At 44.6% G+C, this 27,747-nt stretch overlaps 1 protein-coding gene across 4 annotated transcripts; it reads right to left on the bottom strand.

The window, feature by feature from the left end:
• On the bottom strand, positions 1-27,487 carry LOC140856613 (ubiquitin-conjugating enzyme E2 10). Of its 4 annotated transcripts, XM_073254521.1 has the most exons (6): positions 15,985-16,141; positions 15,813-15,891; positions 14,886-14,936; positions 5,416-5,543; positions 1,040-1,144; positions 1-266 (listed from the first exon to the last, which is right to left on the bottom strand). In XM_073254521.1, exons 2-6 carry the CDS (start codon positions 15,880-15,882, stop codon positions 123-125), a joined length of 498 nt encoding a protein of 165 aa, XP_073110622.1. In that variant the 5' UTR covers positions 15,883-15,891; positions 15,985-16,141; the 3' UTR covers positions 1-122. The 4 variants fall into 4 exon arrangements, 3 of the variants coding, with proteins under 3 accessions (XP_073110622.1, XP_073110624.1, XP_073110623.1); XM_073254523.1 differs by lacking the exon at positions 1,040-1,144 and having other exon boundaries at positions 15,985-16,144; XM_073254522.1 differs by lacking the exon at positions 14,886-14,936 and having other exon boundaries at positions 15,985-16,139.
• Between the last annotated feature and the right edge of the window lie 260 nt (positions 27,488-27,747).

The following is a 27,747-nucleotide window of genomic DNA, read 5'->3' as shown; positions in this document are numbered from 1 at the left end:
GAACAAATAAGTATTCTCTTCGTTTTGTGCATTGCATAAAGGAGGCTTTCCTGGTCCTTCAGTGGATAAAACATAAGTGATACAGAGGAAAACAGCCTTGATGATCTCCACTCTCTGTATGGCTAACCCATTGCATATTTCTGGGTCCAGCTCCTCGCGGTAGTCTCATACTTGTTCCTATCCGTCTTGTACATATGTGCAATCTCTGGAACCAACGGATCATCGGGGTTTGGGTCTGTCAACAGAGAACAGATTGAAAGCAGTACCTGAAAGTAGCAAATATGAATAACCATATCAACATTCATGGCATCATTGGATTAGTTCAGCTGGTTAGATGATGTTTGGTTTTAGAATGCCATTCTAAAGCGGACCAATGTGAGCTGCAAAGGGGTCTCTTTTCAATGCAAGCAAATCTTATCGCTCTGTCAGGGCACTTTCCTGAAAATATCGTCAAAGCTGGGTGGTGGAAGCTGAACCAGGGGAATTGGATTAGCAACCATCACTAGTTTCTAGGATAAGGTAAATCACATTGGAAAAAGTTTTTTCTTATCCCCAAAAACTACGATTAATTGCTTGTCTGGCTGGCCAACCCTCCCACTTCCACCGTATTTTCTGAACAAGGGACCTGCTGGATGATCTTATCGGACGCCATGATACACAAAGATCTATATAAAAATAAAAAAAGCAGCCTTGAGAATTATAGATGCCATTACAGGCATGTTACGTGATATGTGCGTACCTGTCCATGAATACTGGTTGAGATCAGATATGCGTGGACTCCTACCAGCTTATCAGATAAAAGGGAGACACAGGAAAGAATATAAAGAATGAAACAAGAAATGACAATCCAACAGGCAACAAGAGGGAAATCTGACAAATATTTGGGAAATCTAGGACTTAAGTATAATACCATTCAAATACCAGTAAAATATAATGGCACAAGGATATTATAGGAGCAATATCCTAGTCTTATTCTGATGAAGCTGTAGTCCTGTCTGGATGTAAAACAACTAGAAACCATGGAAGAAAAGACAAAAACCTTGGAAATGGTTAATGCAGGGCTCCATTGCTCCTTCAATATGTCAAGGCAAATGCTTCCATTGCTGTTAATATTGGGATGGAAGACCTTTGTCCTGAATGCTACCTGTGCAATCCACACAAGTGAGACTCAAGGAATCACAGCGATCAATTTTAAACATTCAGTTCGTGACCATGACTTATATTACATCACAACTGTGCCACACAACAGTTAACAAATTCACCTTAGTAAAATATCAAATTTCAAAGCACACGATCAAACAAGTTATCCCTAATCATAGAAAGGATGCAAGATATCGTTGCTCAGATATATTATTTAAGGCTCTTTCCCTTTTCTTTTCTTTGTTACTTATTTTGCATAACGAATATAGTGTATTCTGGGGTAAGGCTGTAGTTAGCTCACACTGAAGGTGGAGAGTTCATATTGATTAAAGGGCCATCATCATTTTATGAAATTATACAATTATAGTAGTAAATTGTAATACCTGAATAGCTTGGATTTGGTTATTAAAGAGGGACCAGATTATATGCCTATAAGAGTTTCCTGTTTCATTTGTGATCCATCATTTATCAACCTCTCGCTATGCAATTCGAGACATCATTCTCAAGATACACCTATGGCAATACCTTGCGCACCTGCTTCATGAAAGCAAGAAAGAGAATATTTCTTGTTTAGGCAACAGATCTCAATTTACCAAATGCTGAGGCTGACCAAGGTTCGTCCTCAAAGACAGACTTCCAAACCAGTTAAATACCTGTGTCAGTGTTCATGTCTTGAATGATCATGTAAAGGTAATTGCCTGTTGACTACAACACCATAACCAGCAAAATAGAATTCCCACCATTGACTTCCTGCTTTGATGATATGTTTGTTCCATGAAGGTTCGACATTTTTCAGAGTTATATCCCCAGTAAATTTTGCCTATGAAAGAAAGATTCCATGATCATTTCATGCCAACCACTGAAGTACTTCACTAACCTTCAAAAAGGTAAAGACTTTTCCATCTGCAGCTTTTTTTTAAGAGTTATTTTCATTTTGCTTCAAAGGTATGCAACAAGGAAGCTTCAATCTCAATCTGAAAGCACACAACCATCTAAATATGCACATGCAAGTGCTCTGTGAGGAATCACAACTAGGCAAAAAATGCAACTCTAGTTGCCATGGTTATTGTCTTGGCTATATTAAAAGTTTTTTTTTTTTTTTTGGTGAAAAGGAAGGCGGCTATATTAAAAGTAATAACAAATGCTTTTCAACTTGTAGAGAAGAAATTAAGTAATGGTGAAATGAGCAAAATAATAAGCATTTCCACACAAGGTGGACGATAGTTAGCATGCCTGCACATGAGCTAATGCTGTCCAGTCCATCTGTGGCATCCTTAATCACCCCACTGGACTAGCACAACACTGCTTATAGTTAAGTTTAATACTTACCAAAGAAACAAATAGAAGGGACATCCAAAGCACTTCTCTACCAACAGTTGATTGACAATATCCACATTCAACTCCACAATGAATCTATGCACCTCGTGCAGGAGTGATATGGCCTGTTAGTTGTCATACTTCAATCACATGAACCAATGAATCAAGCAACAAGATCTAAGTCACCTATTGAGGTTAAGCTTTATACAACTGGCAACATGGGGAAATCAACATACGTCTAGTAAACATAACCTTCAGGTAAAGGTCAGCGACACTAATCAGTGTCAAGGAGACTAGCCTAGAAGAATGATCTAAACAAAGGATGATGTACACTATACTTTCTAATTTTTCCTCATATATCTATTTTTCTTGTAGATTTTCCCATGAGGGAATCATTTCAGGAATCAGGATGATGCCTCCTCAAAGGATGATGTTTTTGTATAACAGTGGCATTTCCATTAGCATATGAAGGTGAAAACCAGAAGTATTGAAGCGTCTTGAAACAAAAAATTCTGATTCCCTTTCTAATCCACAGGCAACGGGGATGGTCGAAGTCATACCCACTACAAAACAGATAAATAGAGGAAGTAGGTGCCGGGATATCTATTCTGCAACCATGTACTTATATATGCATTATCAAGGCAGGGAATTAGATTCACAAAACATTCTATTTCCTTAAAAAAGGCATACTTAGAAAATCAATACATATTGGTCCGCTAACAATGAAAGGAAGATGAAACAAAATGGAAAAAAAAAATGAGGGTAGTATATTAGAATTGGACTATACATCAAAATAGAGGCAAATCTATCAGTAACAAATCTATCATACTCATTTTGCTCTACTTAGTACATAACATTCCAAATTGGTTTCTACAGCTACAACATTCAATAAAAGAATTTGACAGATAGAATTGTCAGAGATCATCTATGGAGGACTTTTCTAAATTAGTTTGATATGACAATGAAAATATAGAACCATAATATATGATATAAAAGAGTTTGATTTTCAATTATTTGAGCAGATTTTAAAATATTCATAACCTTATTTTCTGATAAACATGATTTAGATAATGCAGGAAAAGCTATGAATTTGGTTGATATTTAGAAATTTAAGGACAAATTTCAACCAAATTTTGCAGAATTGTGAACTTTGCTGCTCACTGATCACTTTTCTATTACCTGCATCTGAGCAAGAATAGAAAGTTCTCCAAGAAGCTTCAAGGCAATACATCCATTCAAAGTTTTCAAAACCATCCCGAATCAGACGGTTCGGGTGTGCCGAATCACACCCGAACCGGACCGATAAAGAACTGGGACGGTTCCGGTTTGGAAAACAGCACACGCTAGTGCCGAGAGAGAAAGAGAGGAGGAGAGAGAGAGGAGGAGAGAGAGTAGACGCCGTCGGTGGTTCGCTGCAGCCGTCGGAGGGCCGCAGAAGCCTCCGTGGCTCGACCATCACCCAATAGGACTTTTAAACAAGCAAGAAAGAGAGGTGGGCGACGTATCGGAGGGAAGCACAGTCGGCGGACGGGCCACCGGAGCTTGATGGGTGGCCGTCGGGGACAACGAGCAGCGAAAACTGCGGGGACGAATGCATGACCGCGGAACAGAGGCTACCGTCCCTATTCTTTCATCATCTTTTTTTTAAAAAGGACGATGAATAGTGAAGCTGGCACTCAATTTACTGGCATTACTTAACTTTTTTTAAAAAAATTCAAAAATAGTGAAGCCAGCCATGAATTTGTCGGCCTCACTTAAGTGAAGTTAGCAATTAAGTGAAGCAGACAAACCCATTGCCGGCTTCATATTGTTTCGGATTTTTTAAAAAAAAACTCCTGAAACAGGGGCGTCGCCCCTGTTTCATGCCCGAGGCGCCGCATGCGTGGACCGCGCGCCGTCTAACGGCCAGCCAGAGGCCGTCCGATAGCCTCTTTGATGGCTTCCCCTCCCTCTTCTTTCTTCCTCCCTCCCTCTCTATTTCTCTCTCTTTTCCTCCCGATTCGCTTCCTTTCTATGTGTCGATTCGCGCCAGTCCGATCCGATACATACCCGTACCACCGGCCAATCGATACATACCTGTACCACCGGCCAACCGATACATACCCGTACCACTGGCCGGCCGGCATGAATTCCAATATCGAGTCCGTGAACCTTGCATTCATTGAATAAAAGGTCTTGATATAATTCTCTAGTGCTGTAAAAAAGAGTAGCCCAGTGAGCTATAAACAAGCAAGTTGCACAAGAAAGTCATAATACCACAACCACATCAAAGCCTTGAGGCTATATCATGGAGAACCTTTTTTGGCCGCAAAAAAGAAAAAGAAAAAGAAAATCTACTCACAATTTTCACCTTGTAATCCACCTAAACGATATCTACCCACTACCTTAAGAATAATAATCTTCATATATGCTTGTTAAAGGGACTCAACTTATAAAGACTTATCCCTGAAGTGCTCGACTCCAAAGCTAACTGCTCAAAGGTCTCTCAAAGTGGCAATTCAACTCCTCACAATAATAAAAAAATAATAATACCAACAAACCCCAAATCATCTATCATTGAACCTCTCAAAGGACAATAAAGCATAAGCATAGATTACAACATGTTATACATACCAGTGAAAAGCACAAGATGGCACTAAGAACAATGTAAATCAAGGACAAAACAAGTCACAGTTGCTAATGAAAACCAGATCCAGAAATAAGCTTGTATCTACAATTAGTTTAGTTAATTAAGCCAATACCAACATGGGACAATGCGATAAGTTTAGTTACTGACATATGGGATTGAAGACAGATCAGTTCAAATAATATACAAATTTATTTGACAAATTACAGTCTTCAAAACTTTAAAAAAAAAAAGAAAAAAAGAAAAAGAACAAAAAGAAAGGTATTTTAGAGAAACATGATATAAACAAGAAGCTTCATTTCATTATATCAAAATTATCAGTGTTTCAGTACCTTAGGTGGCTTGAATGGATAGTCTGGAGGGAAGTGGATGGTAACTAGAAAGACGCCCCCAGCATAAGGACTATCTGGCGGACCCATAATTGTTGCTTGCCAGTGAAACATATCTTCTGCCACAGGTCCTGTTAAAGGCATAAACATACAATTTATACCAGAAACAATTACAAATTGCTTTCACCACAAAAACATGATTCAGTATGTTGACTTGAACAGCAAACAAGAACAGCTTCAGCAGCAAGTTATATTAACTTATTCTCAACTCACTTTTATTATACTAGTGGATTTATCACGTAACAGGATAGAAAGAAGTATTTGATTGCCATCAAGGTCCATGGTGATAGAATTTTCAAAAGAATTTGTGACAAAATTGGTGAAGGAAGAGGCTTTATCTCTCCAGAAATGTTTTAATTCATGGTATATTTTTTGAACCGCCAACGAAGCAAGTCGGCATTTTGGACACAAAAACCAGGTTTACACCTTGCTTAGGATTCTTGGGAAATGCAGCAGCTTCCTACAGATAAATACTAAGATGTGACCTACTGCACTGGAGTCCAATTTTTTTTTTGCTGCATGTATAAATGAAAATTACATCTAGAAACATTTCATAGAAATGCAATTCTGCCTCTTACATGGTATTCCGCATTACAAATAAGAGCAAATCCAATTTCAACCTATCATAATGATATTAGAATCGAAGATGACTATATTGACAAAATCTCAAATTTCGTGAGCCTTTACATTTCTAACACAAAGCATGATTTTTGCACATGCAAGCACATTAAAGACTACAATTTTGGTGCCATGTGTATTCAATAGTTCATGAACTGCTTCTAATTTGCAGCATTTGTTCTCCATCAACATGTAAGATTGCCAAAAATATATTAAAACACAAGCCATAAGTCATACAAATTGTCATTTATCAGAAAGATATGCATGGTGTGACTGTGGCAAGAGATAGCATTGTCAATACTCTGGAGTCTGGAAAACTCGATGGAGCACTCACAATTTTATGGACAATTTTATGTTTGGGGGCATGGATGACTCTGGCCTACATGGAGAACTGGATACTTACTACCATGAATAAATTGATACGAGAAGTTTTCCTGTAGACAACCTGGTATCCTTGACAACTTCAAGAAGCCAAAAACAGAATGTTGTCCTTTATGATATTGATTGCTTTCATCAGATATTTTCCTAAGAACCAACATCAGTGACCACCCAGCTTTGATACAAAACCATACAAAAAACTAACAAGCAAGGTGCTCCAGTCTCATTTGCAGAGAAAAATTTATGCCAAGACCTGCTTCATTAGAAACCATGCCCAAAGGGGGAAGATCCGTATTTCTGTATTTTTGTCTGTGTATTCGAGTTATGGTGTTCCTTGGTAGGCCTATGAGAATCTAATCCAACAATGGTTTGAAGAGAGCCAAATTATCTAGAACATAAACTATGTATGATCTCAAATGTTAATTCTAATGGCAACTTTGTCTGGCAAAGTGGGCACACATCACAAGGATCCTTTTATGTGCTAGTGTTTAGGGGATGAGGACTGGTTGTCGCAGTATAAGATTGCGACCTCAGTGAGACAACAAAGGAGAAGCAGCTCAAAAACAGATCACTGTAGTACATGCACGCATATAGCTCAGGAGAGAGCTTATAAAAGTCCCTAAAGATCAACAAAACAAAGCCAATAATGCAAAAGCCGGAAGAGGAAACGGTAGCATGCTTAAGACAAAGGCACACTAATATAAGAAGTAGAACCATCACAAACCTGACTCAGATCAGAATAAGTCACAAGTTAAAATATACAGCAAGAGGTATGGCCTGAGGTTGACTGCAGTGGCCTCTAAGACGGCAACAGAACTTGGAAGGAACATTTACCTTAGAGGAATGCATTTAGTTATAGAATTTGCATGAAGGAATTCATTTCCAAGGAGGCCCGATGTGAAAGGACAACTTAAAGAAGAGGAACCTCTGAGAACTACAACACCATAATCAAGATTTGCCGACTCGAAACCAGAATTCCGTGCCAGCCAGCCGGTGGTACAAGTTGGCATGCCTCCATATTGGGCTAGAACTGACATGAAAATGAGAGAGAACAGGGGAGGAAGACATAGAAAAGAGGGGGGAGGGATGCCGATGGTGGCCATCGAAGGGCCGTCGAGGCCTCCGGAACTCCATGGTCCTCTACGAAAGAAGATTAGAGAAAGAGATATAGAGAGATGGGGGGAGGGAGAGAAATGGAGGGAGCGGAAGGCACCAGAGACTGCTAGAAGGCCACAGTATGATCGTCATGGCCATTGAATAGCCGAAATCAACCCGCATATGCCACGGGTTTGACATAGGGGCGACCCAACTCTGATCATTCCTTTTTTTCTTTTTTAATGCAATGCACAATGAAGCCGGCAATGAGTTTGCGGCTTCACTTAATCGGATAGCCGCCATGACTGCTGGATGGCCAAAATAAACCCTGCAGACACCGCGGGTTCGAAACGAGAACGGCCCCCAGCCCTATTCATCGTATTTTTTTTAACATGATGCATGGTAAAGCCGGCAACGGCTTTTGATGTTTTTAACACTCAAGTTCAAAACCCATAGCTAGCTCCACTATGCATCGCATTAAAAAGAATGAATTAAGTAAAGCTAGCAAATTGTGTTTAAAAAAAATGATGAATAGGGGTGGGTCGCCTCTGTTTCGAACCAGTGTCGATTTCGGCCATCTGATGGCCATGACGACCCCTTGACAGCCCTCCGACTGCCTCCCCGCTGCCTTCCCCTCTCTCCATTTCTCTACCTCCCCCCTCTCTATCTGTCTGTCTCTCTACTCTCCTCACATGGAGGACTGCGAAGCCTCAAAGACCTCGACGAGCCACCACCAGTCTTTCTCTCTCCTTACCTCTCCTCTCTCTTCTCCTCTCTTTCCTTCTCTCTCGCTCCGTTTTCACCAGCATTCTAAATCGAATGTCCGAACCACACCGATTGGCCATCGATACAGTTCGACGCACCTCAAACCATCTGGTTCGGGGCGGTTTGGCATTCCCTGTTTATAATCTAATGTGCACCAAAAAAATCAATACACGACACCAAATGTAAGGAACTTAATGCTAAGGAGGATCCATAGGGGTGCTGACAGTTTTAGTAGTGCCACCGATATGCAAAATCAGAGATGATGCTACAATAGATGCAATGGGCAAAATAACCAACTTGGTACCACCCACCAAAATCTCCATTGCTTATCTGCAAAGAACAAAGAATCACCTCATGCCGTTTATATCCTTTAAACTGAAAGCCAAAATCTGGCATTCCTAAATCTTCATATCATAGAAGATACTGAAACCATATCCCGATAAAAACTGATGATCATCGTAACTGATGGATATGCAAGTTCATATTTTGTCACTTGCCGTTTAGATTTATTACATCATGACTTACAATGAAAACTTTAGCCTTCACAAATCTTGTAAATAGCTTCCCACAGCCTATTGAAAGATAAGATGGTGAGAGACATAACAAAATAACTCCTCTTAAAACCTCTCCCCATCATCTGTTCCCAAATTCTCACAATGATGACTGACCAGACAGTCATTAATGGCCCAACCATAAGAAGCTTCCTCCATTAATAAATAGTGTCTTCGTCATTACCAAGTTTTGAGATGTGCATTAAAATTAAAGAAGTGTTTACGATTAGCTTTAACAATGAGTAAACAAAATGCAAATGACAAATTACAAAAGGCCCGCTAAAGATTGCTACATGCACATCCCTTTGAAATTTTAGAACAACTCAGCCACAATATACAAAACCCAAAAAACAAGAATCAACTGAAGTACTTTGTTGTTCTAGGTTTATGAGAAATAATCAATTTAACTTGTATTAGTGAAAGAGAGAAGGAGAAACTTGAGAAATAGAAGAACACTACCATTTCAAAACCTTGGTATTGAGGTCCTCATAAGTTCAACTTCATAGTACTATGATCCTCCCAAACCATCAACATGTTCCACAAAGCATTTTCAGTCTTCCCATTTTGATCATTAGAGAGTAAGAGGAATCTTCATTTGAGCAAAACCAGGACATCAGGCAGTTCAGAAAAGTCAGAAAGCTTCAGTTGCTAAGAAATATCACTAAGATGACTCCTAGTTAGTGACTCGGTTGAAAACACAACAATCTGATAATTTCTTTGGATGAAGGATAATGCAAAAAGTTGTCCTAAAATTTAAGGGGAATAAACATGTTATCCTTAGAAAAGTTAGTCTGCAATGCATAAAGATGACTGAAGGATCATTCATATCATTCTTAGATGCATATGCCTCCTTTGACTTCCAACACTCAACAACTAACAATTTAGTAAAAGATTCTTAGTAAGATGAAAAACAAGATTCCTCACCTTCGCACTCACTGTCTGCTACTGGAAATCAACTTGAATGCTTGATCTAGAATAGCATCCAAATGGTAAGGATATTGTGAAAGGTATGCACAAAGGGAAAAAAAAAAATCCTCCTGGTGGTTGATCACAATAAGAGAACCTTGCACCTGCTTGGCCTCAAATAAAAATCATCTTATGAAAATATGAAATATAATATGGCAAAACTCCAACAAGTGACCTGCTCGGAGAATTATCACTATTCTAGTGATGCAATTTCCATGTTAGATTCAATGATAGATATTTATGTGCCATGTTCTGCTAAACAAAAGTGGTATCGTACAATTTGCACCTTTCACTGATATGGATAGCATCTAAGTCAATGATGGACAAAGCTAGCATTGGCTCACCAACCTTAAGATGGTTGACAAGTTAAGGAATTGTTACCGCATGTGATTGCCAAAACAAGATGATAGCTAATCATAAGATGCAAGCTCAGGCCAAAGGTTATTACGATGCACCAAATCTAGGTGGGGTTAAACTTTGACAGACCTTGGGACTTGAACAGATGCAAGACCAGAGTTGCCATAGGCATCATGATCAAAACAAATCCGGATGACGCAGAAATCAATTAAAAGGATGTATCATGATATCTCTTAGTCAACAAAACTATTGTGATTAGGGTTGCAAACATGCAACTGGACGTCAGAAAGTTCATGATAAAACAGCAAAAACCTTCAGATCATGATCATCTTAATGCTCAGCACATAGGAACCAAATATTGCAGATTGTTTTAAGCGGGGATTTAGGTCCCAGCGGGACATCCCGGGATGTCTCATGGGACATTGGGATGGGGTATCATCCCATGTATTGGGACAGGCCGTCCCGCTAGTGTCCCAGCATTCCGATAGGGACGTCTTGGGACATCCTCTGTCCCAAGTGTCGGGATGGGATGGGACGGCGATACGTCCCGTTCCATGAAAAAATCAAGATAGCCCCATCTCACGGGATTTAAAACTTTAATTTTAAGCAGTTATGAATACATTAGATTCCAAAATACATAGTGAATTCAACAGTTCTGTTAATTGAACAGCTAGCCATGTGAGAATCCATCAACATTGATAGCTTTGGTATCAACATCTTCATATTGTAACTCCTTGATTTGACCTACTTATATAGATTGTAATAATGATAAAGGAAGAACAAAGTAGAAAAGAAAAGATAAACAAATAGAGCAGAACAACTGGCCATGTCCAGCTCAAATCACCAATCATCCATGTATTGCAGAACAGCTAGTGATTGGACAGGAGGGACCTCTCCAGTCACTGAAGAGGATCTAAATCAGAAAAGCAAAAATCAAAATAAGAAGGCTAAAAGAAAACAAAGAAAATGGAAGCCAAATAACATAAAAGTAAACAACAACTAAAACAGACTAATAAGCCAGACAAAAAAGAAAAGATTAACAAGAATAACAGAAAAGGAACAGCAGAAATCCAACAAGAGTGTGAGAGAACAAGATGAAAAAACCTCTTACATAGCTGACTGGATTGTGAAAGAGTGGGAGAAGGGGGTTTCAGGTGTGCGTATTTTTTGATTTAATATTTTGGTATTTCTTCTCCTCAAGTTCCCCTCCTAGCTTAAAACCCCAATCAGCCTAACAAAAAAAGAAAGGGTACGAACAACAGGGTTTTTTTTATTTGTTTGAATCTCTAACTTCCATAAAATTGAACAGGAACCCTCATATGAAACTTGAGAAACCCCATGAATATGACCTCCTAGCATCGATGAGTTGCTTGCCCCAACACCTCTCACCATCATCCAGGCACTTGCCTCGATGTCACATCACAAAAATTGCATCCTTTGGGGTACGTTGAGGGGCTACATTAGGGACTTCGGCCCAATTGATATATTAGGGCAAAACTGAACATAAAAGACCACAATTATAATTATTGAACGTCTTTTGATAATATTGGATTGAAACCCAATTGGCTTATCTAAAGCATTCCTAAACAAGGGATCACAGTGTAGCACGTCTTCTAATAGTCATGACAAGTTGGAATGCTGAAGAAACGATAATGCTCCTCTGATATATTATGTAAGGAATTTTAAACCTTTCTTTTCCGAGGTAAAGTGAACAATGTCAATGAATCCCCAAATTTTAACAAAACTAAGAAATACACGACTGCACCTTGCATTTCAAGTGTTTCAATACTGGCAGTCCTTTGAAAGGCAATAAATCAAGAAAGACATGCTAAGGCATCAAACATAAACCAGAAAATATATCATTAGTGGGCACAGGTTGGCCTCTAAGATAGATAACATAGCGAACATAAGCAAAAGCACAGCCCTTCAAGACTTGTGGAACTGGCAAAAAGTTTAATCCCATTAAACATGCATCAATATTTGGTTATTTAGTTTCAACAGAACTAAAAAAGAGCAAGTTAAAATATCAAAATAAAAATGTGAAGTGTCACAAGTATAATATGAAATCCCTACATACAAATCTGCACTTGCCACACCTCCTTTTGCAATAAGGTGTATGAAATTATAGTCAGCTAGAGAAAGATAAATGAACTCCATAACTATGTCAGCAATCTCATCAAACAGAGAGGAAAGTTTTCAAATAGGCTTATCACCTCCACCCCATCCAAAAAAAATATCTTACTTCAACCTAAGCAATAAGAAGCATTAAAGACTATACACATTTCCTTACCCCAAAAATGGTGTCTTTCCTCTAATTCACAAGAAGTAGCCACATCAATCCAAAAGATCATAATTATGATACGATGTTATCATTCCTTGAATCTTCATCTATCGTGAGGTGCTTGGATCCCCAAAGAAGCATCCATTTTAAACTTAAGTCTCCACGAAGGAGGTGGTATAACAACTGTTAGGTAACATTCAATACTGCTCGAAGATCTCTAATGATGAAGTGAATCTGGTCCTGACCCACAATATCAGTACAGAGAGAGGCAATTACAGTATGTTGATACTCCAATCATGCCAAGAGTGCTTGGATTTCCAAAAGAGAGGGGAGACCACAATTGTTTGATGATGCTCCACATTGCTTGAAGAACTCTAGAATGAAGTGACTCTGGTTAATGGCAAACTGAAAGGTTTAGCTTCTTAAAAGATAATGAGCATTCATATCTTGGTTCCCTCTTAGGTTCCTTGAAAAAGGATCAAATCAATGGCATGAAGCATCCCTCCATTCTCTCCTTCCAAGACCCTCAAAAAAGAACCAAAAACCAACAATCTCTTCTGATACTCCCTAGCTACACACTTGCCATTAAGCAACAACAGAGAGCTTACAGAAGCAAGTCCATAAATCCATAAACTCAACGAAATAGGCAATCATATCTCAGGCTGCTATACTTTATCATTCACATTAAAGAATTAACAAACAGATTTCAAATCTGCTTCTGTAATAGGTGCCCTTTTGTAACCCCTCATGCTCCTATAAATGGCTTTAACCTCCAGACATTTTCCATATACAACAGTAAGATCACTTATATAAGAATCTTCTAAATAATATTTCACATCCAATTCATCCTCCTGTTCCAATGGAGTTAAAAAACATTTTAAACTATAGAATTTCACCAAGACCCCAAGTAAAGAACATTTTAAACTATAGAATTTCACAGCGCCCGGAAGTCCGAATAATATATTTTATCAAATACGAGCTTTTGACAATAAAGACGAATCAAATGATTCAAGTAGAGTCTTTCATAACATATTAATGAGATAGACCTACACTGCAAGTTTTTCATGTCATAAATAAAATGGATACTCAAAAAATCTGCTGGGCATCTGGGGACTCACATCCCTTAGAACCTATGCAGCATGCATCATAATATCTAAAAGGATGTAAAAACATAAAGACTGAACTTCAACCACTGCCAAGTTATGGTTAATCGGAAGAGACTACTCCATGCCTGAATTAGAGATTTTATTCTGGTATGCTCTGACTTGTAGCATATCACCAAAATGCTGCTCAACAGCAGAATAAAAAACTCATCTCAATAGAAGAGTAGCTTATGCCAATAAATACTCCAAAATTACAGACCTAATTGCACAAACAATCAACTGCTGCTACAAGAATGGAAGGTGATCATACACATTGCCTGACTAGGATTTAAAAGGATATGACTAGTTTGGGTGATTTTTTTTACCGCTTGAATTACGAACATCATTTGTTATCAGATCAATTACAATGACTAAATACATTAAATCAGGCGGAATTGTTAATAAATGTATACAAGACAGTCATATCAAGATTAATTTGTTTTTCTTGTAATTTTGCATGCCTCACATTAAAAAAAAATTAAAAGAAAAAAAGAAAAAGTCAAACTTATTTTTGCACAAACGGCATGGAGGGGGTTGAAGGAGAGTAGATAGAGGTGCGAGAGCAATGAAGCAGTTAAAAATGATAGTAAGCAAGGGTACTACTAGTCTTTCACCAATAGATGCCATTTGATGACTTATTTTTTCAGTCTTCACGTATCTTTATAAGAAATAATATATATCATATATGACAAATATAAAAAAAATACAGCAACATTAACAGAATGGACAGTGATCCAGGTTTTCATCTCAGCTGAGTGTCTGTTTCTATTGATATTAGGCACTCATCAATACCATGCCCTTGATCAACATAAATCAATATATCCCAAGACACAAAAAATATGAATATAATGATCTAGAATTTGTTACCATCTTATAATCAATACCTTAATAAGATAGTTGATCTTGGTGTTACTATATTGGCCAATATTCCAATATATAATGCCAGAGGTCTCAGATTATCTTCTTTTGTCAGAATTTTCTGGCATTATATCTCAGCCAGGATAAACCAGGATCTTGGTTCCTCTATGGCTTGGCCACCACCATGATGACCATGGTGTCAGAATTAAAAAAACTTAAGAAACATGTTCTCTATATGTATTTTTCTATCAAATACAAGGATTTTTACCCAAATGATGTCTTCTCTAAATGCAACCTCCCTCAAAAGGCGCACATATATCTTAATGAGAATGACAGAAAGACAATCTTGGCTCATGTACATTGCTGCTGCATTGCAAGAATGAAACATACAGCATGTGGTACCTTTATTTAAATTGCTAGGCAATTTTTGAAACCATACAATTTTTTTCCAACCTGAAACACCATAAAGAGACAAATAAGTGAAGGAGAGAAGGTTCCAGACTGCAGGAACAAATATGGCTAATGTGTTAATGTTATAGAATTATACCTTTTCTAAAAATGGGATGATTAAATGTAAGCCTGCCAAGAAAAGCACGCTATATCCACGAAGGCATAATATCATATTTGGATCCCACAATTGGTATTTGGTAAGTGCTTGACATTACTCCTGATGGAGAGTAGCTCAAAATAACAGTAGGTACATCTCATGTACACCAACTTTGACATACAAAACTATAGTATTACCCGATATCTCGTTAAAATATCCATGTAACTCACAGAATTGCCCCCCTAAATTCATCCTACACATCACATGACTCCTTCAATCCTCAGGGGAAAAATAAACGTTTTCCCCGTGGAGAAAATTTGATCGCAATATCGACTGCATGAAAAGATTATGTAACATCAGAAAACATATCATGCCCAAAAGAAAAATTTGGCCATCGCTTCAGTTCGATCACAAGATCAACTACGTGAACAGCTTGGGGAAAAATCTTCATTTGAGCAAATTCAGTCACAAGGTTGACCACTAACCCATAGGAAACATTTTTTTTCCCATCGGTCGAATTCAATCACAACATCAACTGCATAAAAAGATAAATAACATTTAAGATCACCCTGCGCTCTGCCGACCGCCTTTCATAGAAGGAAAACATCTCATTAAAGGTCTTATTTTCCACATTCGAACCTAAAATCCAAGGATTTCACAAGAAGATCAAACAAGACTTGGATTTCAAGAATCCAGATCTAAAATCGAACCGATCTGTGGAACCAGACAAAAAAGAAACGATCGCCTAAAGGATGGGAAATCAGAGTCAAGATCCGACATACCTGCGCTGCAAGACGTGGGTGGATCTTTCTGGAGATCCTTCAGTTCCTTCAAGATCCTCTTTGAAGCCATGGCCGAAGACTGCAATCCCTCAACGTCCAACGCCGATTCAATGATTAGAAGCAGAGCAAAGAAAAAATCGACACGACAAAGAGAGAGGGGGAGAGATAATACCGGGGGTAGTTCTTGGACCCTCTTCTCCAAACGCGGCTCGGCGAGAAATCGGAGAAAGAAACAAAGAAACGAGGGGGAGGAGTTTTATATAGTGGTGGTGGAGGATATACCGTATACGATGATTAAATAAAATAAATAGAAACGGAGAGGAATCTCTATCTGCCGACCAGGGTAATAATGGCGACATGGTTGTTGCTGATGATAATGATGAACGGCAGGCATGGGTTTGACGGGGCCCTTTCTAATACTCGATTTCTTTATAAATTATAGTACTGGCCTGACCACTGACCGAGACGGATCACTTTTTACCCGGGCCATTCGTGCAACAGATTAAGAGTTTCGCCACTGGTCCCAGGCTACCAGCCCGTATGTACCGTCCATTACCTGTTTTGCCCGGAACTCCGTAATCATAAGACTTGATAATAATATATACATATAATAATTATTATTATTAAATTTTTACTTGCCAAAAATAATGTTCTATTGCAAGATAAAATAATGAAGAGACTCTCCCTTCAGCGTCCGCAATTTCAAAGTTCAAACGACAGTCTCCTCACCTCTAATTTTTTTCTTGACCAGGGGATGCTAGATCTATCAAAATTTTTTATGAAGCTTGTTGGGATATACCGACCGACTCTTTTTACATCGACTCATTTTCAGATCTGTTAGATCGATGTCCGATTCTACCGATCGTACCGACCGACGACTGCCGATAGTAACCATCGACATTATCCGACCGAAGGTGTGCCGATCGAACAGACCCGTTCTGTTCCCGACTAGCTGAGCGGCGGAGCCCAGATTACCGATCTACTATCGAACGGGAGTGACAGCCGACGTTCGACTCCCGCAATGCGCCAAACCAGCCGACGGTGTCCCCGAGTTTTCACCCAACGCCCCGCAGCCGAATGCCGACGTATGGTCGGTCAGTTCCCCCAAACACCGTACGACTGCTATGGGCTGCTGTCCTGACAAGGACATGCGACGTGATCGTCCTGGAGGCATCGTCCTGCCAAGGACACAGGTCAGTCCCAGTGATTTGACAGCCCACGGTGACTTGTCAATCTGCGGTGATTCTGACAGCCTCCGATGATTTGACAACTCCTCGGTTGTCTGCGTCATTAATGACGGGACCACGCCGCGCTCTATTATAAAACGGGAAAGACAACAGTGTTGGAGGAGATTTTTTCGAAGCCCCTGAGCTCTCTCTCTCTCTCGCTCTGGCCCTCTCCCACCGAGCCCCTGATTCTTTTCCACTGTTGCCTAGTCTCCTCTTTGACTTGACCGTCGGAGGGTTCCCGCCAGAGGCATCTCAGGTCAGTGTGGACTTCTCTTGCAGGTGCTCGTTCCTGACGATCAGGCGACGAGGGGATTGGCCGCAACAGGTTTGGCGTGCCAGGTGAGGGGATCACGACCTCCACAGAGCTTGAAAAATCCTTTCGAGATGACAAGAACCAGGACTCAGCGATCGAGAGCCACTGGATCGGCGAGGCACTCTTCCCGTTGGGAAGAGGCCTCTCCTCCACCCTCCATGGCGGAACCCAGCTCTCCGCATCCTGTGGTGACCACGGACGTGCAGATCGCGGCGATCGTGCGGCAGATGACTGTGCTGACGAATGTAGTCAAGAATCTTCAACAACAACCAATTCGGTTGCCACACTCGCCGGTGGGGCAACCGACGGCGCACCCGATGCCGTCCAGGAGCAGCCGCCGATGCCCGCGTCGGTCTCCGTCTCCACCCCAGGAGCAGCCGTCTCAGCACTCCCACTGAGAAGGGGAGAGGCGGCCACGGCGTGACACCCACCGGTCCGATGACCCTCTCCTTCCCAGCTGGAGCAAGTGAAGAAGGAGAAGCGGCCGCGGACACCATCCGCCTCCCTCTCAGATTCATTGGGAGACTCGACCCCTGGGGTCTCCTAACACCGACGGATCGACGACTACGAACGTAGGTTCGAAGAAATCGACCATCGGCTTGTCCAGCTCCAGGCGGACGGACAGAAGTCTTCGAACGACGTCGACTTCCAGACCGCCCAACCTCTCTCCCGACTCATCCTTAACGAGCCAATTCCTAGTCGGTTCAAGATGCCTCATGTGGAGCCTTACGACGGCTCCACCGACCCAGTTGACCATCTGGAGAGCTACAAGGCTCTCATGACGATCCAAGGGGCAACCGATGCCCTTCTCTGCATCGGCTTCCCCGCCACACTTCGTAAAGCTGCCAGGACCTGGTACTCCGACCTCCGCTCAGGAAGCATCCACTCCTTCGGATAGCTCGAGCATACTTTCGTGACCCATTTCAGTAAAAATCGAAAGCCGCCATGAATCTCGGACAACCTTTTCTCCCTCAAGCAGGAAGAAAATGAGACGCTCCGACACTTCATGATGCGATTCAACGCAGCCACGCTTGAGGTTCAGGACCTCAACGAAGACATGGCTATCTCGGCCATGAAGAGGGGGCTGAGGGGGTCCCGATTTACATACTTCTTGAACAAGATCCTCCTCCGGACATATGTCGAACTGCTGGAGCGCGCGTACAAATACATGCGCGCAGACGAAGGAGCTTCCGACCGGCGCCTGACTGAGACTAAGGGCCCGAAGGAGAAGCGAAGGAAAGGTCGGGTTCCTGCTGAGCCTAGCGGGCCTCCGACTGACAAACAGGTCTCGCTCCGGCGACAGAGCCCGAGATCGCCCCGGCAGCGGAGCCTGAGGCCGATGCGTCATAGGTATGACTCCTATACTCTTCTCTCTGCTCCTCGTGTGTAGATTTTGATGGAGATCGAAGGAGAAAAATATTTACGACGACCTCTGCCTTTGAAGGCAAAGGGCCTCGAGCGACAAAAGTACTGTCGATTTCATCAGGGCCACGGCCACAACACTGAACAATGCATCCAACTCAAGGATAAAATCGAGGCCCTCATACGCCGAGGGTATCTCGAAAAATTTCGAAGAAAACCGCCGACTCGATCCGTCCCCAACCGACGACCCCAACCGACTGAAGAGACAGCGAACAACCAGCCCACGACCGGGGTCATCAACATGATCTCCAAACGACTGGACCGGGGGACGACTGCTGGAGGGAAGTCGACGAAGAAGCCGCGTCAAGATGATGTAATTATTTTTACAGATGAAGATGCTCGGAGAATCCAAACTCCCCATGACGATGTTGTTGTTGTCTCGGCAATAATAGCAAATTATGATGTAAGAAGAATCCTTGTTGATAATGAAAGTTCGACTAATATTTTGTTCTACTCGATCTTCTCTTGAATGCGACTGTCGGCTGATCGGCTCGAGAGAGTCTCTGCACCCCTAGTAGGTTTCGCTGGAGATGCTGTCACGATGGAAGGAGAAATTATTCTTTCCGTGACAGCCGGAATCAAACCACGACAAAGTACCGTCCACCTAATCTTTGCGGTCGTCCAAGTACCTTCGGCCTACAACGCCATACTTGGAAGATCTGGACTAAACACCCTCAGAGCGATAGTCTCGACCTACCACCTGCTGGTTCGGTTTCCGACCAAAAGTGGAGTCGGGGAGATGCGCGGGGATCAACAGCTCACTCGACGATGCTTCCAAATCTCTGCTCGAAGTAATGAAGTGAAGGACTCCCTGACGGTCGACAAGTTGGACCAACGGAGAGAGGAAGAACGGGGCGAACCGGCCGAACAGCTGGTTTCCATCCCGATAGCGGAGAATCCCAAACGAGTGGTTTGGGTCGGATCCCAATTATCCGACCTTGAGCAACGACAGCTAATAGAGCTGTTGAAGGTCAATATCGACGTATTCGCTTGGTCGGCAGCAGATATGTCCGGCATCCCCCCGGAGACGATGACTCACCGACTCAACATTAACCCTGGAATGAGGTCGGTGAGGCAGAAGAAGCGATCTTTTGCTCTCAAAAGACAGAAGGCTATCGATGAGGAGGTGGACAAGCTACTCGAGACGGGCTTTATCAGAGAAACCACGTATTCCGACTGGCTCGCCAATGTTGTCATGGTGAAAAAATCCAACGGAAGGTGGAGGATCTGCATCGACTATACCGACTTGAATCGTGCCTGCCCAAAGGATAGCTTTCCACTTTCGAAAATCGATCAGTTGGTAGATGCGACGTCCGGCCATCGATTGCTCAGCTTCATGGATGCCTTTGTCGGATACAATCAGATTCGTATGGCACCCGAAGACGAGGAGCATACAGCCTTCGTGACCGCTAAGGGCCTTTACTGCTACAGAGTAATGCCCTTCGGACTGAAAAATGTCGGAGCCACCTACCAGCGACTCATCAATAAGGTCTTCAAAGATCAAATCGGATGCAACATGGAGGTATACGTGGACGATATGCTGGTGAAGAGCGCGCAGACTTCAGATCATGTCCAAGATCTCGAAGAAACTTTTCGCACTCTTCGACGACATCGGATGAGGCTGAATCCGACTAAGTGCGCCTTCGGAGTGACTTCAGAGAAGTTCCTCGGATTTCTTATTTTTCAACGAGGAATTGAGGCCAACCCCGAGAAGATAAAGGCGATCATCGACATGCGGCACCTAGACACCAAAAAGGAGGCACAGCAGCTTAACGGAAGGATCATCGCGCTCAGTCGATTCATCTCTCGATCGACTGAGAGATGCCTTCCGTTCTTCAAAATTTTGAGGCAGGCGAAGGACTTCTCTTGGCCGGACGAGTGCCGACAGGCCTTCGAGGATCTGAAGAGATATCTGGCCTCCCAGCCACTGCTTGTAAAGTCAGAAATCGGAGAAATGCTGTACCTCTACTTGGCAACCTCTCCAGAGGCGGTTAGCTCGGTGCTTGTCCGGGAGAATGAGAGCCGAATTTACCAGTCCATATACTACACCAGCAAAGTACTCTACGAACCTGAAGCTCGATATTCAAAGGCAGAGAAAATGATATTCACCTTGATCGTGTCTGCACAACGACTCCGTCCGTATTTCCAAGTGCACGCTATCGTGGTCCTCACCGACCAGCCCCTGAGGACGATTTTGCGTCGCCCCGATACATCAGGACGACTGGCGAAATGAGCGGTGAAGCTGAGTGAGTTCGACATTCAGTACCGACTGCAGCCTGCTTTGAAAGCACAGGTTTTGGCCGACTTTATTGCGGAGTGCCCGACAACCGACCAAGGATCAGAAGGCGGGAGCTCCAAAAAGGCTGCAATCTTCGAACCTGACCTCGGGTCTACCTAGGTGTTGCACATCGATGGAGCTTCCAACGCTCGAGGGAGCGGGGTCGGGTTCCTGCTCACCAACTCAGAGGGAGTGGTTACCGAGTACGCCCTTCGATTCGACTTCAAAACCTCCAATAATCAAGCCGAGTACGAGGCGCTCCTCGCTGGCTTGAGAGTAGTGAAGGAGCTCGGGATCGACAGCCTTAGAATCTTTTCCGACTCTCAGCTGATCGTAGGACAAGTAAAGACGAATTTGAGGTGCGGGACTCGACCATGGCAAAATATTTTCAGAAGGTGAGAGATCTCGTGGCACACCTCAAGTATTTCGAGATCTCCCACATTCTCAGATCGGAGAACGCTCGGGCCGACGCACTCTCTAGGCTTGCGACGTCTGCCTACGACACTTTGGGTCGGATACTTGTGGAGAGTCTCGAGCAATCGAACATCGATAGGGCCGAGGAGGTGCTGTAATTGGCGATCGAGCTGAACTGGATGGATTCGATCGTTCAGTATCTGACCGACGGAACCAGCCCTGAAGACCTCGCGGAAGCCAAACGACTCTGATGGACGGCCTCCCAATACATAATGATGGACGGCCAACTCTACAAAAGGTCGTTCTCCCTTCCCTTGCTGAGGTGCCTGGGACCGACTGACGCGGACTACGCACTCAGAGAGGTGCATGAAGGGATCTGTAGAAATCACTTGGGGGGCAAGTCCTTGGACTACAAGGTCCTACGGCAGGGTTACTACTGGCCCACCATAAGAAAGGATGTGGCTGAGTTGGTTCGGAGGTGTGAGCCGTGTCAGAGGTACGCTAACATACAACACCGATCCGCCAACCAAATCACTCCCATTGTCGCCCCATGGCCCTTCGCCTAGTGGAGAATCGACATACTCGATCCTTTCCCTCCGGCATCTGGCTAAAAAAAATTCATAGTCATCGCAATCGACTACTTTACTAAGTGGGTGGAAGTCAAACCTGTGGCACAAATCACCGAGCGAAAGATGGAAGACTTCATTCAGAAGTCTATCATCTTCAGGTTCGAACTACCGCACACTATTATCACCGACAATGGATGACAATTCGACAATCGAGACTTTCGAGAGTTCTGTGCGAGATTTCATATCGCGCACAGGCTAACCTCGATCGAGCATCCACAGTCCAACAGCGAGGTCAAAGTAACCAACCAAACCATTCTGCATGGACTGAAGACCCGATTGAATGAAGCCAAAGGCCTCTGGGTTGAAGAATTGAATTCCATCCTGTGGGCATATCGAACGACGCCCCGTGTCCCGATCGGAGAATCTTCTTTCAGCTTGGCCTATGGGACAGAGGCGATGATCTCACTCGAGATCAGGCTACCATCGACTAGAGTTGAGCAGTACTGCGAGCCGGACAACTCTAAGTATCGAAGAGCCGACTTGGACCTCCTACCCGAACTCCGACACGAGACTCAGCTCCGCATGGCTTCCTACCGGCAAAGAGTGGCCCGATACTATAATGCTAAGGTTAAGCCGAAGTTTTTCAGATCTGGAGACTTGGTCTTAAGGAAGGTGGAGGTTTCGAAGTCTCTAGACCAAGAAAAATTATCTCCGAACTGGGAAGGACCCTACAAGATAGCGGACACCTACAGGTCGGGAGCCTACCGACTGGAGACTCTAGAAGGAATGGCCGTTCTCCAGACTTGGAACGCCGACAACCTGAGATTGTATTACCAGTGAACCCTGTGTGCCCTTGTTCGAAATACAAACTCAGTTTCAAAACCTCAGAGTCTAGAATTTCGGCTCTCCGATTGTGGGCCGACGCTCACCAGTAGTACGAGCCCCGACTTGGGCCCAACGTTCCGTCAAAAATCTACGGCCCGATCGCCGATGATGCGTCGGACTCTTACGAGAACCGATATATCTACGTTGGTGGAAGGCCGGCGATGGCGATGGCGATGAAATCCCCTTAAGTTGAAGCCACGCTCCTTCCACAGTCAACTCTCGAGCAAGACGACTGGCTAACTTGCCGACTTGGCTCCGGCCAAAAAAGGCAAAATGCCAACGCGACCAACGTCGCGTTTGCGACATACCGACCAGGTCACGATCGGTCGAAGGATATTCGGCTTACCATCATTTATCACACATCGTGACGTATACGCCCGACAAAGAATCGGACAACGAATGACCGACTTGTCATCGTTATCTTAACCGAATACGTCGGACACAATTCAGACTCTACGGGATGATCGGGTCAAAGAGCTATGCCCGAAGGTCGGTCGACATCCGACTCGACAAACATGCCCGACTCAGGTCTGGGCAACGGACGCTCGACTTAGACTCTCGACTATCAGATCGTACGACAGTCAGGATGCCGATCTATAATCGGAGCTCGCTCTGCCTTTACCGTGGCACGTGCTACCGACTATCTCAGCTAACTACTCGGGATCTTACCGAACGTCCTAACAAGGTATGTCAAGCCTACGACTTATACGCTCGAGGGCGTTTCGATGAAACATACATTCCAAGATACATTTCAGGATACATAAAGAAAAAAAAATTGAAAAATTCTCAATTTCATTCAAGTATAAACTGAATTTACAAAATTGGGTCGAAGTCCGATTACAAGTACACTAAGTAAGAGCAAGAACAAAAGATGCTCCGACTACTCGTCGGAGTCAACATCTTCAACCGGGAGAAGTTCGGGGGCGATTGGCGTGGCCGCTCGGGCCAGAGTAGCATCGGGGGTCGGAGCTGCCTCACCTTCGGTAACCTGATCCAGAACGGCTTCCTCCACGATAGTGTGATCTTCCGACGTCGGGTCGGCCACCTCTTCCGCGGCTTGGCCCTCCGACCTTGGGGGAACGATGCTGCTGAGATCAAGCTCCGGATACAGGCCCCGGACTGCCTCCCGGGCGTCCTCGTACCCCACTCGATACGAAGAGAAGCCACTCTCCAGGAGCTCCTCGCGATATTCGTCGGAGCCGCGGAAGTCCTCCACCGCCCGACCTAGAGCCTCCCTCGCCGACTCCGCCTTCGCTATGTCTGCGTTGGCTTGAGCGATGGATAAATTCTCCTCGACCTTGGCGAGATTCTCCAGACTCACCCGGAGTTGCTCGCACTCGGCTTTGAGCTCACCGACGCAACCATCCCGCTCACGCTGTAGTCGGAGAGCGGTACGGGACTTTCGTTTGACTTCCTCACGAGTCGACTGTAGTTCGGCCCCCGAGGCCACCAGGGCATCGGTAAGGCGGGAGATCTCCTCCTCGAGTCGGGCCTCACGGTCGACCGACTGCTTTAGCTGCTCGACCATTGTCGCCTTCTCGGCCTCGACGGCCTCGGCCCTATTCTTCCAGGCCACTTGAAAATTGCCGAACCTCTAATACCCGGCCTCCAGCTCGGACATATTATAAATCAACCGCAAATAACAAGCCGATCGACAGAAGACCGAACTGATAGAAGACAACGATGAAAATGAAAAGTGAAGGAGAGAAGCTCACCTGGATCATGGTCGGGTAGAAGGAAGAAAGCATGTCGGACACCCACCAATTCTTCATGATCTCCCGGTCGGCCGGGAGGATGGTCGTCTGACATAACATCCTGACCAAATCATGGTTGGCCAGGGCCGACGCTCCTTTAGGAAGTTGGACGTCGGATGATGCGGCACGGCCAGTCGACCTTCTGTCGTCGCCTGGCGCCATCGGGGCCTTCCCTCGTTCGGTCGCCTAGACCCTAAAGTCAGAAAAAGATGGGAGGCTCGAGCTCGACTGGGTCCCTCCCGAGGCCGTAACGGCCGCCGGCGCAGGTTGTTCGGGCCCGCGTGTTTCGGCCCGAACTTCTTCTGTGGGCTGTGCAGCCGACACACCTTCGGCTGCTCCCTCAGCCGCCTGTTCCTTGGGCGATGCTTCGGGAGGCATCGTCGGCACCGACAGTGCAATAACTGGCTCACAGCCCAATGCGGGGTCGGGCTGTGCTCCAGTCGCGGCAGGGTTGGTTGGCGATGCTGTCTGAGGCCTCTTAGGAGGTCGCGAGGGCCCGACCCCGATAGTCGGCCTCTTCCTCACCGCATGTTGTCGAATGTCGGCATCCGTCAGCCTCACCCTCGGTGGCATGCCTACAATTTTAACAGAGGATCAGCACCAGTCCAATGACAGAGAAAAAAGATAAAAAATGATAGACCGAGATGTACCTAAACGAGATACCGAGCTTAGGCCGACGTCGTACAGAGCTTGCTTGGTGACGAGCTCCCTCTGCTTCGGCACCGAGATATCCTTCAGTCGGTGGAAGTCCTTTCGGTCCCCATCCTCCACCCGACTGTTCTCATTCGGCTGAGTCCGGGGGTCCCCCAGCAGGAAGGGAACCCCCAAGGAAGCGGAGAAGAAGCAAAAAAAAATTGGTTCTTCCATCCGTGGATTGACGATGGAAGACCAGTGATAAACGAGAGACCCTTCCAGGGGTTGAAGAACCACCACCCTCGGGCCTTCGGGTGGGGTCGGAGGACAAAGAATGCCCGAAAGAGAGAAATACGATGATAGGTCGGCAAAAGCCGACACAGCAAGATGAAACTGATTACCAGCCGAACTGAGTTCGGCGCCAGTTGCACCGGACAAAGCCCGTAGTAATCCAAGACGTTTCGAACGAACTCCGAAATCGAAAAACAAAGACTTGCCCGAAGGTCCTCGATATAGAAGGCCACCTGGCCCGGAGGTGGGTTGTTAACCCGACCCTCAGCCCCAGGGGCGAAGAGCTCGAACTGCTCCGGGATACTATATTGCTCCCTGAGCCGTTCGACGTTTGCCCCCGAAAGTGAAGAAACCTCCATCTCCGGGGTCGACCGTGAGTTGTCAGTCGGATTCCCCGACTGACTTCCTCGTGGAGAGGTTCTGGCCATGATGCTAGAACCGAGGTCGGAGGATGAAGAAGAAGAAGAAGAAAGAAAGTCTAAAAGAAGCGAAGGAAACAAAAGATGCAAGGAGATAGAAATCTGAAAGAAAGCTTCTCGAGGAGGGAGACAGGCACAACTACCTGGAACTTGGAACTGGGGGACCACTCAACCAGAGTCTTAGCAACAGGGCTGTGAAAAGTAGAGTTTTGGATACAGGTGATCCTGTATATATAGTGCCCCTCGATGGTCGGGATGAGAGCACGCCCAACAAGGGTCTCCCGAATCTTGACACGTGGCAGCATCTGGGTCTTCCCTCGGTTCGACGATTCGATGCACCTGCCCCAGATCAAGCCACGTCGCCTCCATCCGCCTGAACAGGTTCGGCCCAATGGCCCTCTGCCATGTGGCAGAAAAACTGCGTCTCAGGATTCACTAACCGACGGCGGTTTGCATTCCTGAGGAGACAGCGAAAACGACAGTTTCTGTTCCCAATGGGACCTCTGACACCAATGGGACGTCTGACACCAATGGAATATCTGACGCCAATGGGACGTCTGACACCAATGAGATGTCTGACGCCGGGCCGATCATTGGTACGGTCACCAGAGTCGGAGCATGATGTGATGGATATCCACTCCTTTCGCCCGAAGCCGTCGCCCACGCGGGAATGCTGGCCAGCACGACATCCGACTCAGGAGTGGGGGGGCAACTGTTGGGATATACCGACCGACCCCATTTACGCCGACTCACCTTCGGACCTGTCCGACTGACATCCGACTCTACCGACCGCACCGACCGACGACTGCCGATAATAGCCACCGACATTATCTGACCGAAGGTGTGCCGGTCGGGCAGATCCGTTCTGTTCCCGACTAGCCGAGCGGCGAAGCCCAGATTACCGACCCACTGTCGGGCGGGGGTGGCAGCCGACGTCCGACTCCCACAATGCGCCAAACTAGCCGACGGTGTCCCCGAATCTTCACCCAACGCCCTGCAGTCGAATGCCGACGTATGGTCGGTCAGCTCCCCCAAACGTCGTATGACTGCTATGGGCTGCTGTCCTGACAAGGACATGCGACGTGACCGTCCTGGGGGCATCATCCTGCTAGGGACACAGGTCAGCCCTAGTGATTTGACAGCCCACGGCGACTTGTCAGTCCACGGTGACTCTGACAGTCTTCGGTGATTTGACAACTCTCCGGTTGTCTGCGCCATTAATGGCGGGACCACGCCGCGCTCTACTATAAAACAGAGAAGGCAATAGTGTTGGAGGAGGTTTTTTTGAAGCCTCTGAGCTCTCTCTCTCTCTCGCTCTGGCCCTCCCCCATCGAGCCCTTGATTCTTTTCCACTGTTGCCTAGTCTTTTCTCTGACTTGATCGTCGGAGGGTCCCCGTCGGAGGCATCTCCGATCAGTGTGGACTTCTCTTGCAGGTGCTCGTTTCCGACGACCAGACGATGAGGGGATTGGCCGCAACAAAGCTAAACATCAAAATACGTGGGAAGCTCGAGTAGGACTACTAGAAACAACATACAAGAAATAAATAAATATATATATATATATATATATATATATATATATATATATTGTTCAAATTTTTATCTTTTTAAAAAGATTTTCACATTAATATATGATAGAAGATCCTGCTACATGTGCCTTAGAATGTACCTGGGAAGGTGTAACCAACATTCCTTTTTTTACCATTCATGATTAGGCTTTGGTGTTT

Source organism: Elaeis guineensis, chromosome 3 (genome assembly GCF_000442705.2).
Source record: "Elaeis guineensis isolate ETL-2024a chromosome 3, EG11, whole genome shotgun sequence".
Lineage (NCBI taxonomy): Eukaryota > Viridiplantae > Streptophyta > Magnoliopsida > Arecales > Arecaceae > Elaeis > Elaeis guineensis.
The sequence above is the reverse complement of the archived record's forward strand: the minus strand, read 5'-3'. Positions and strand labels throughout refer to the sequence as shown.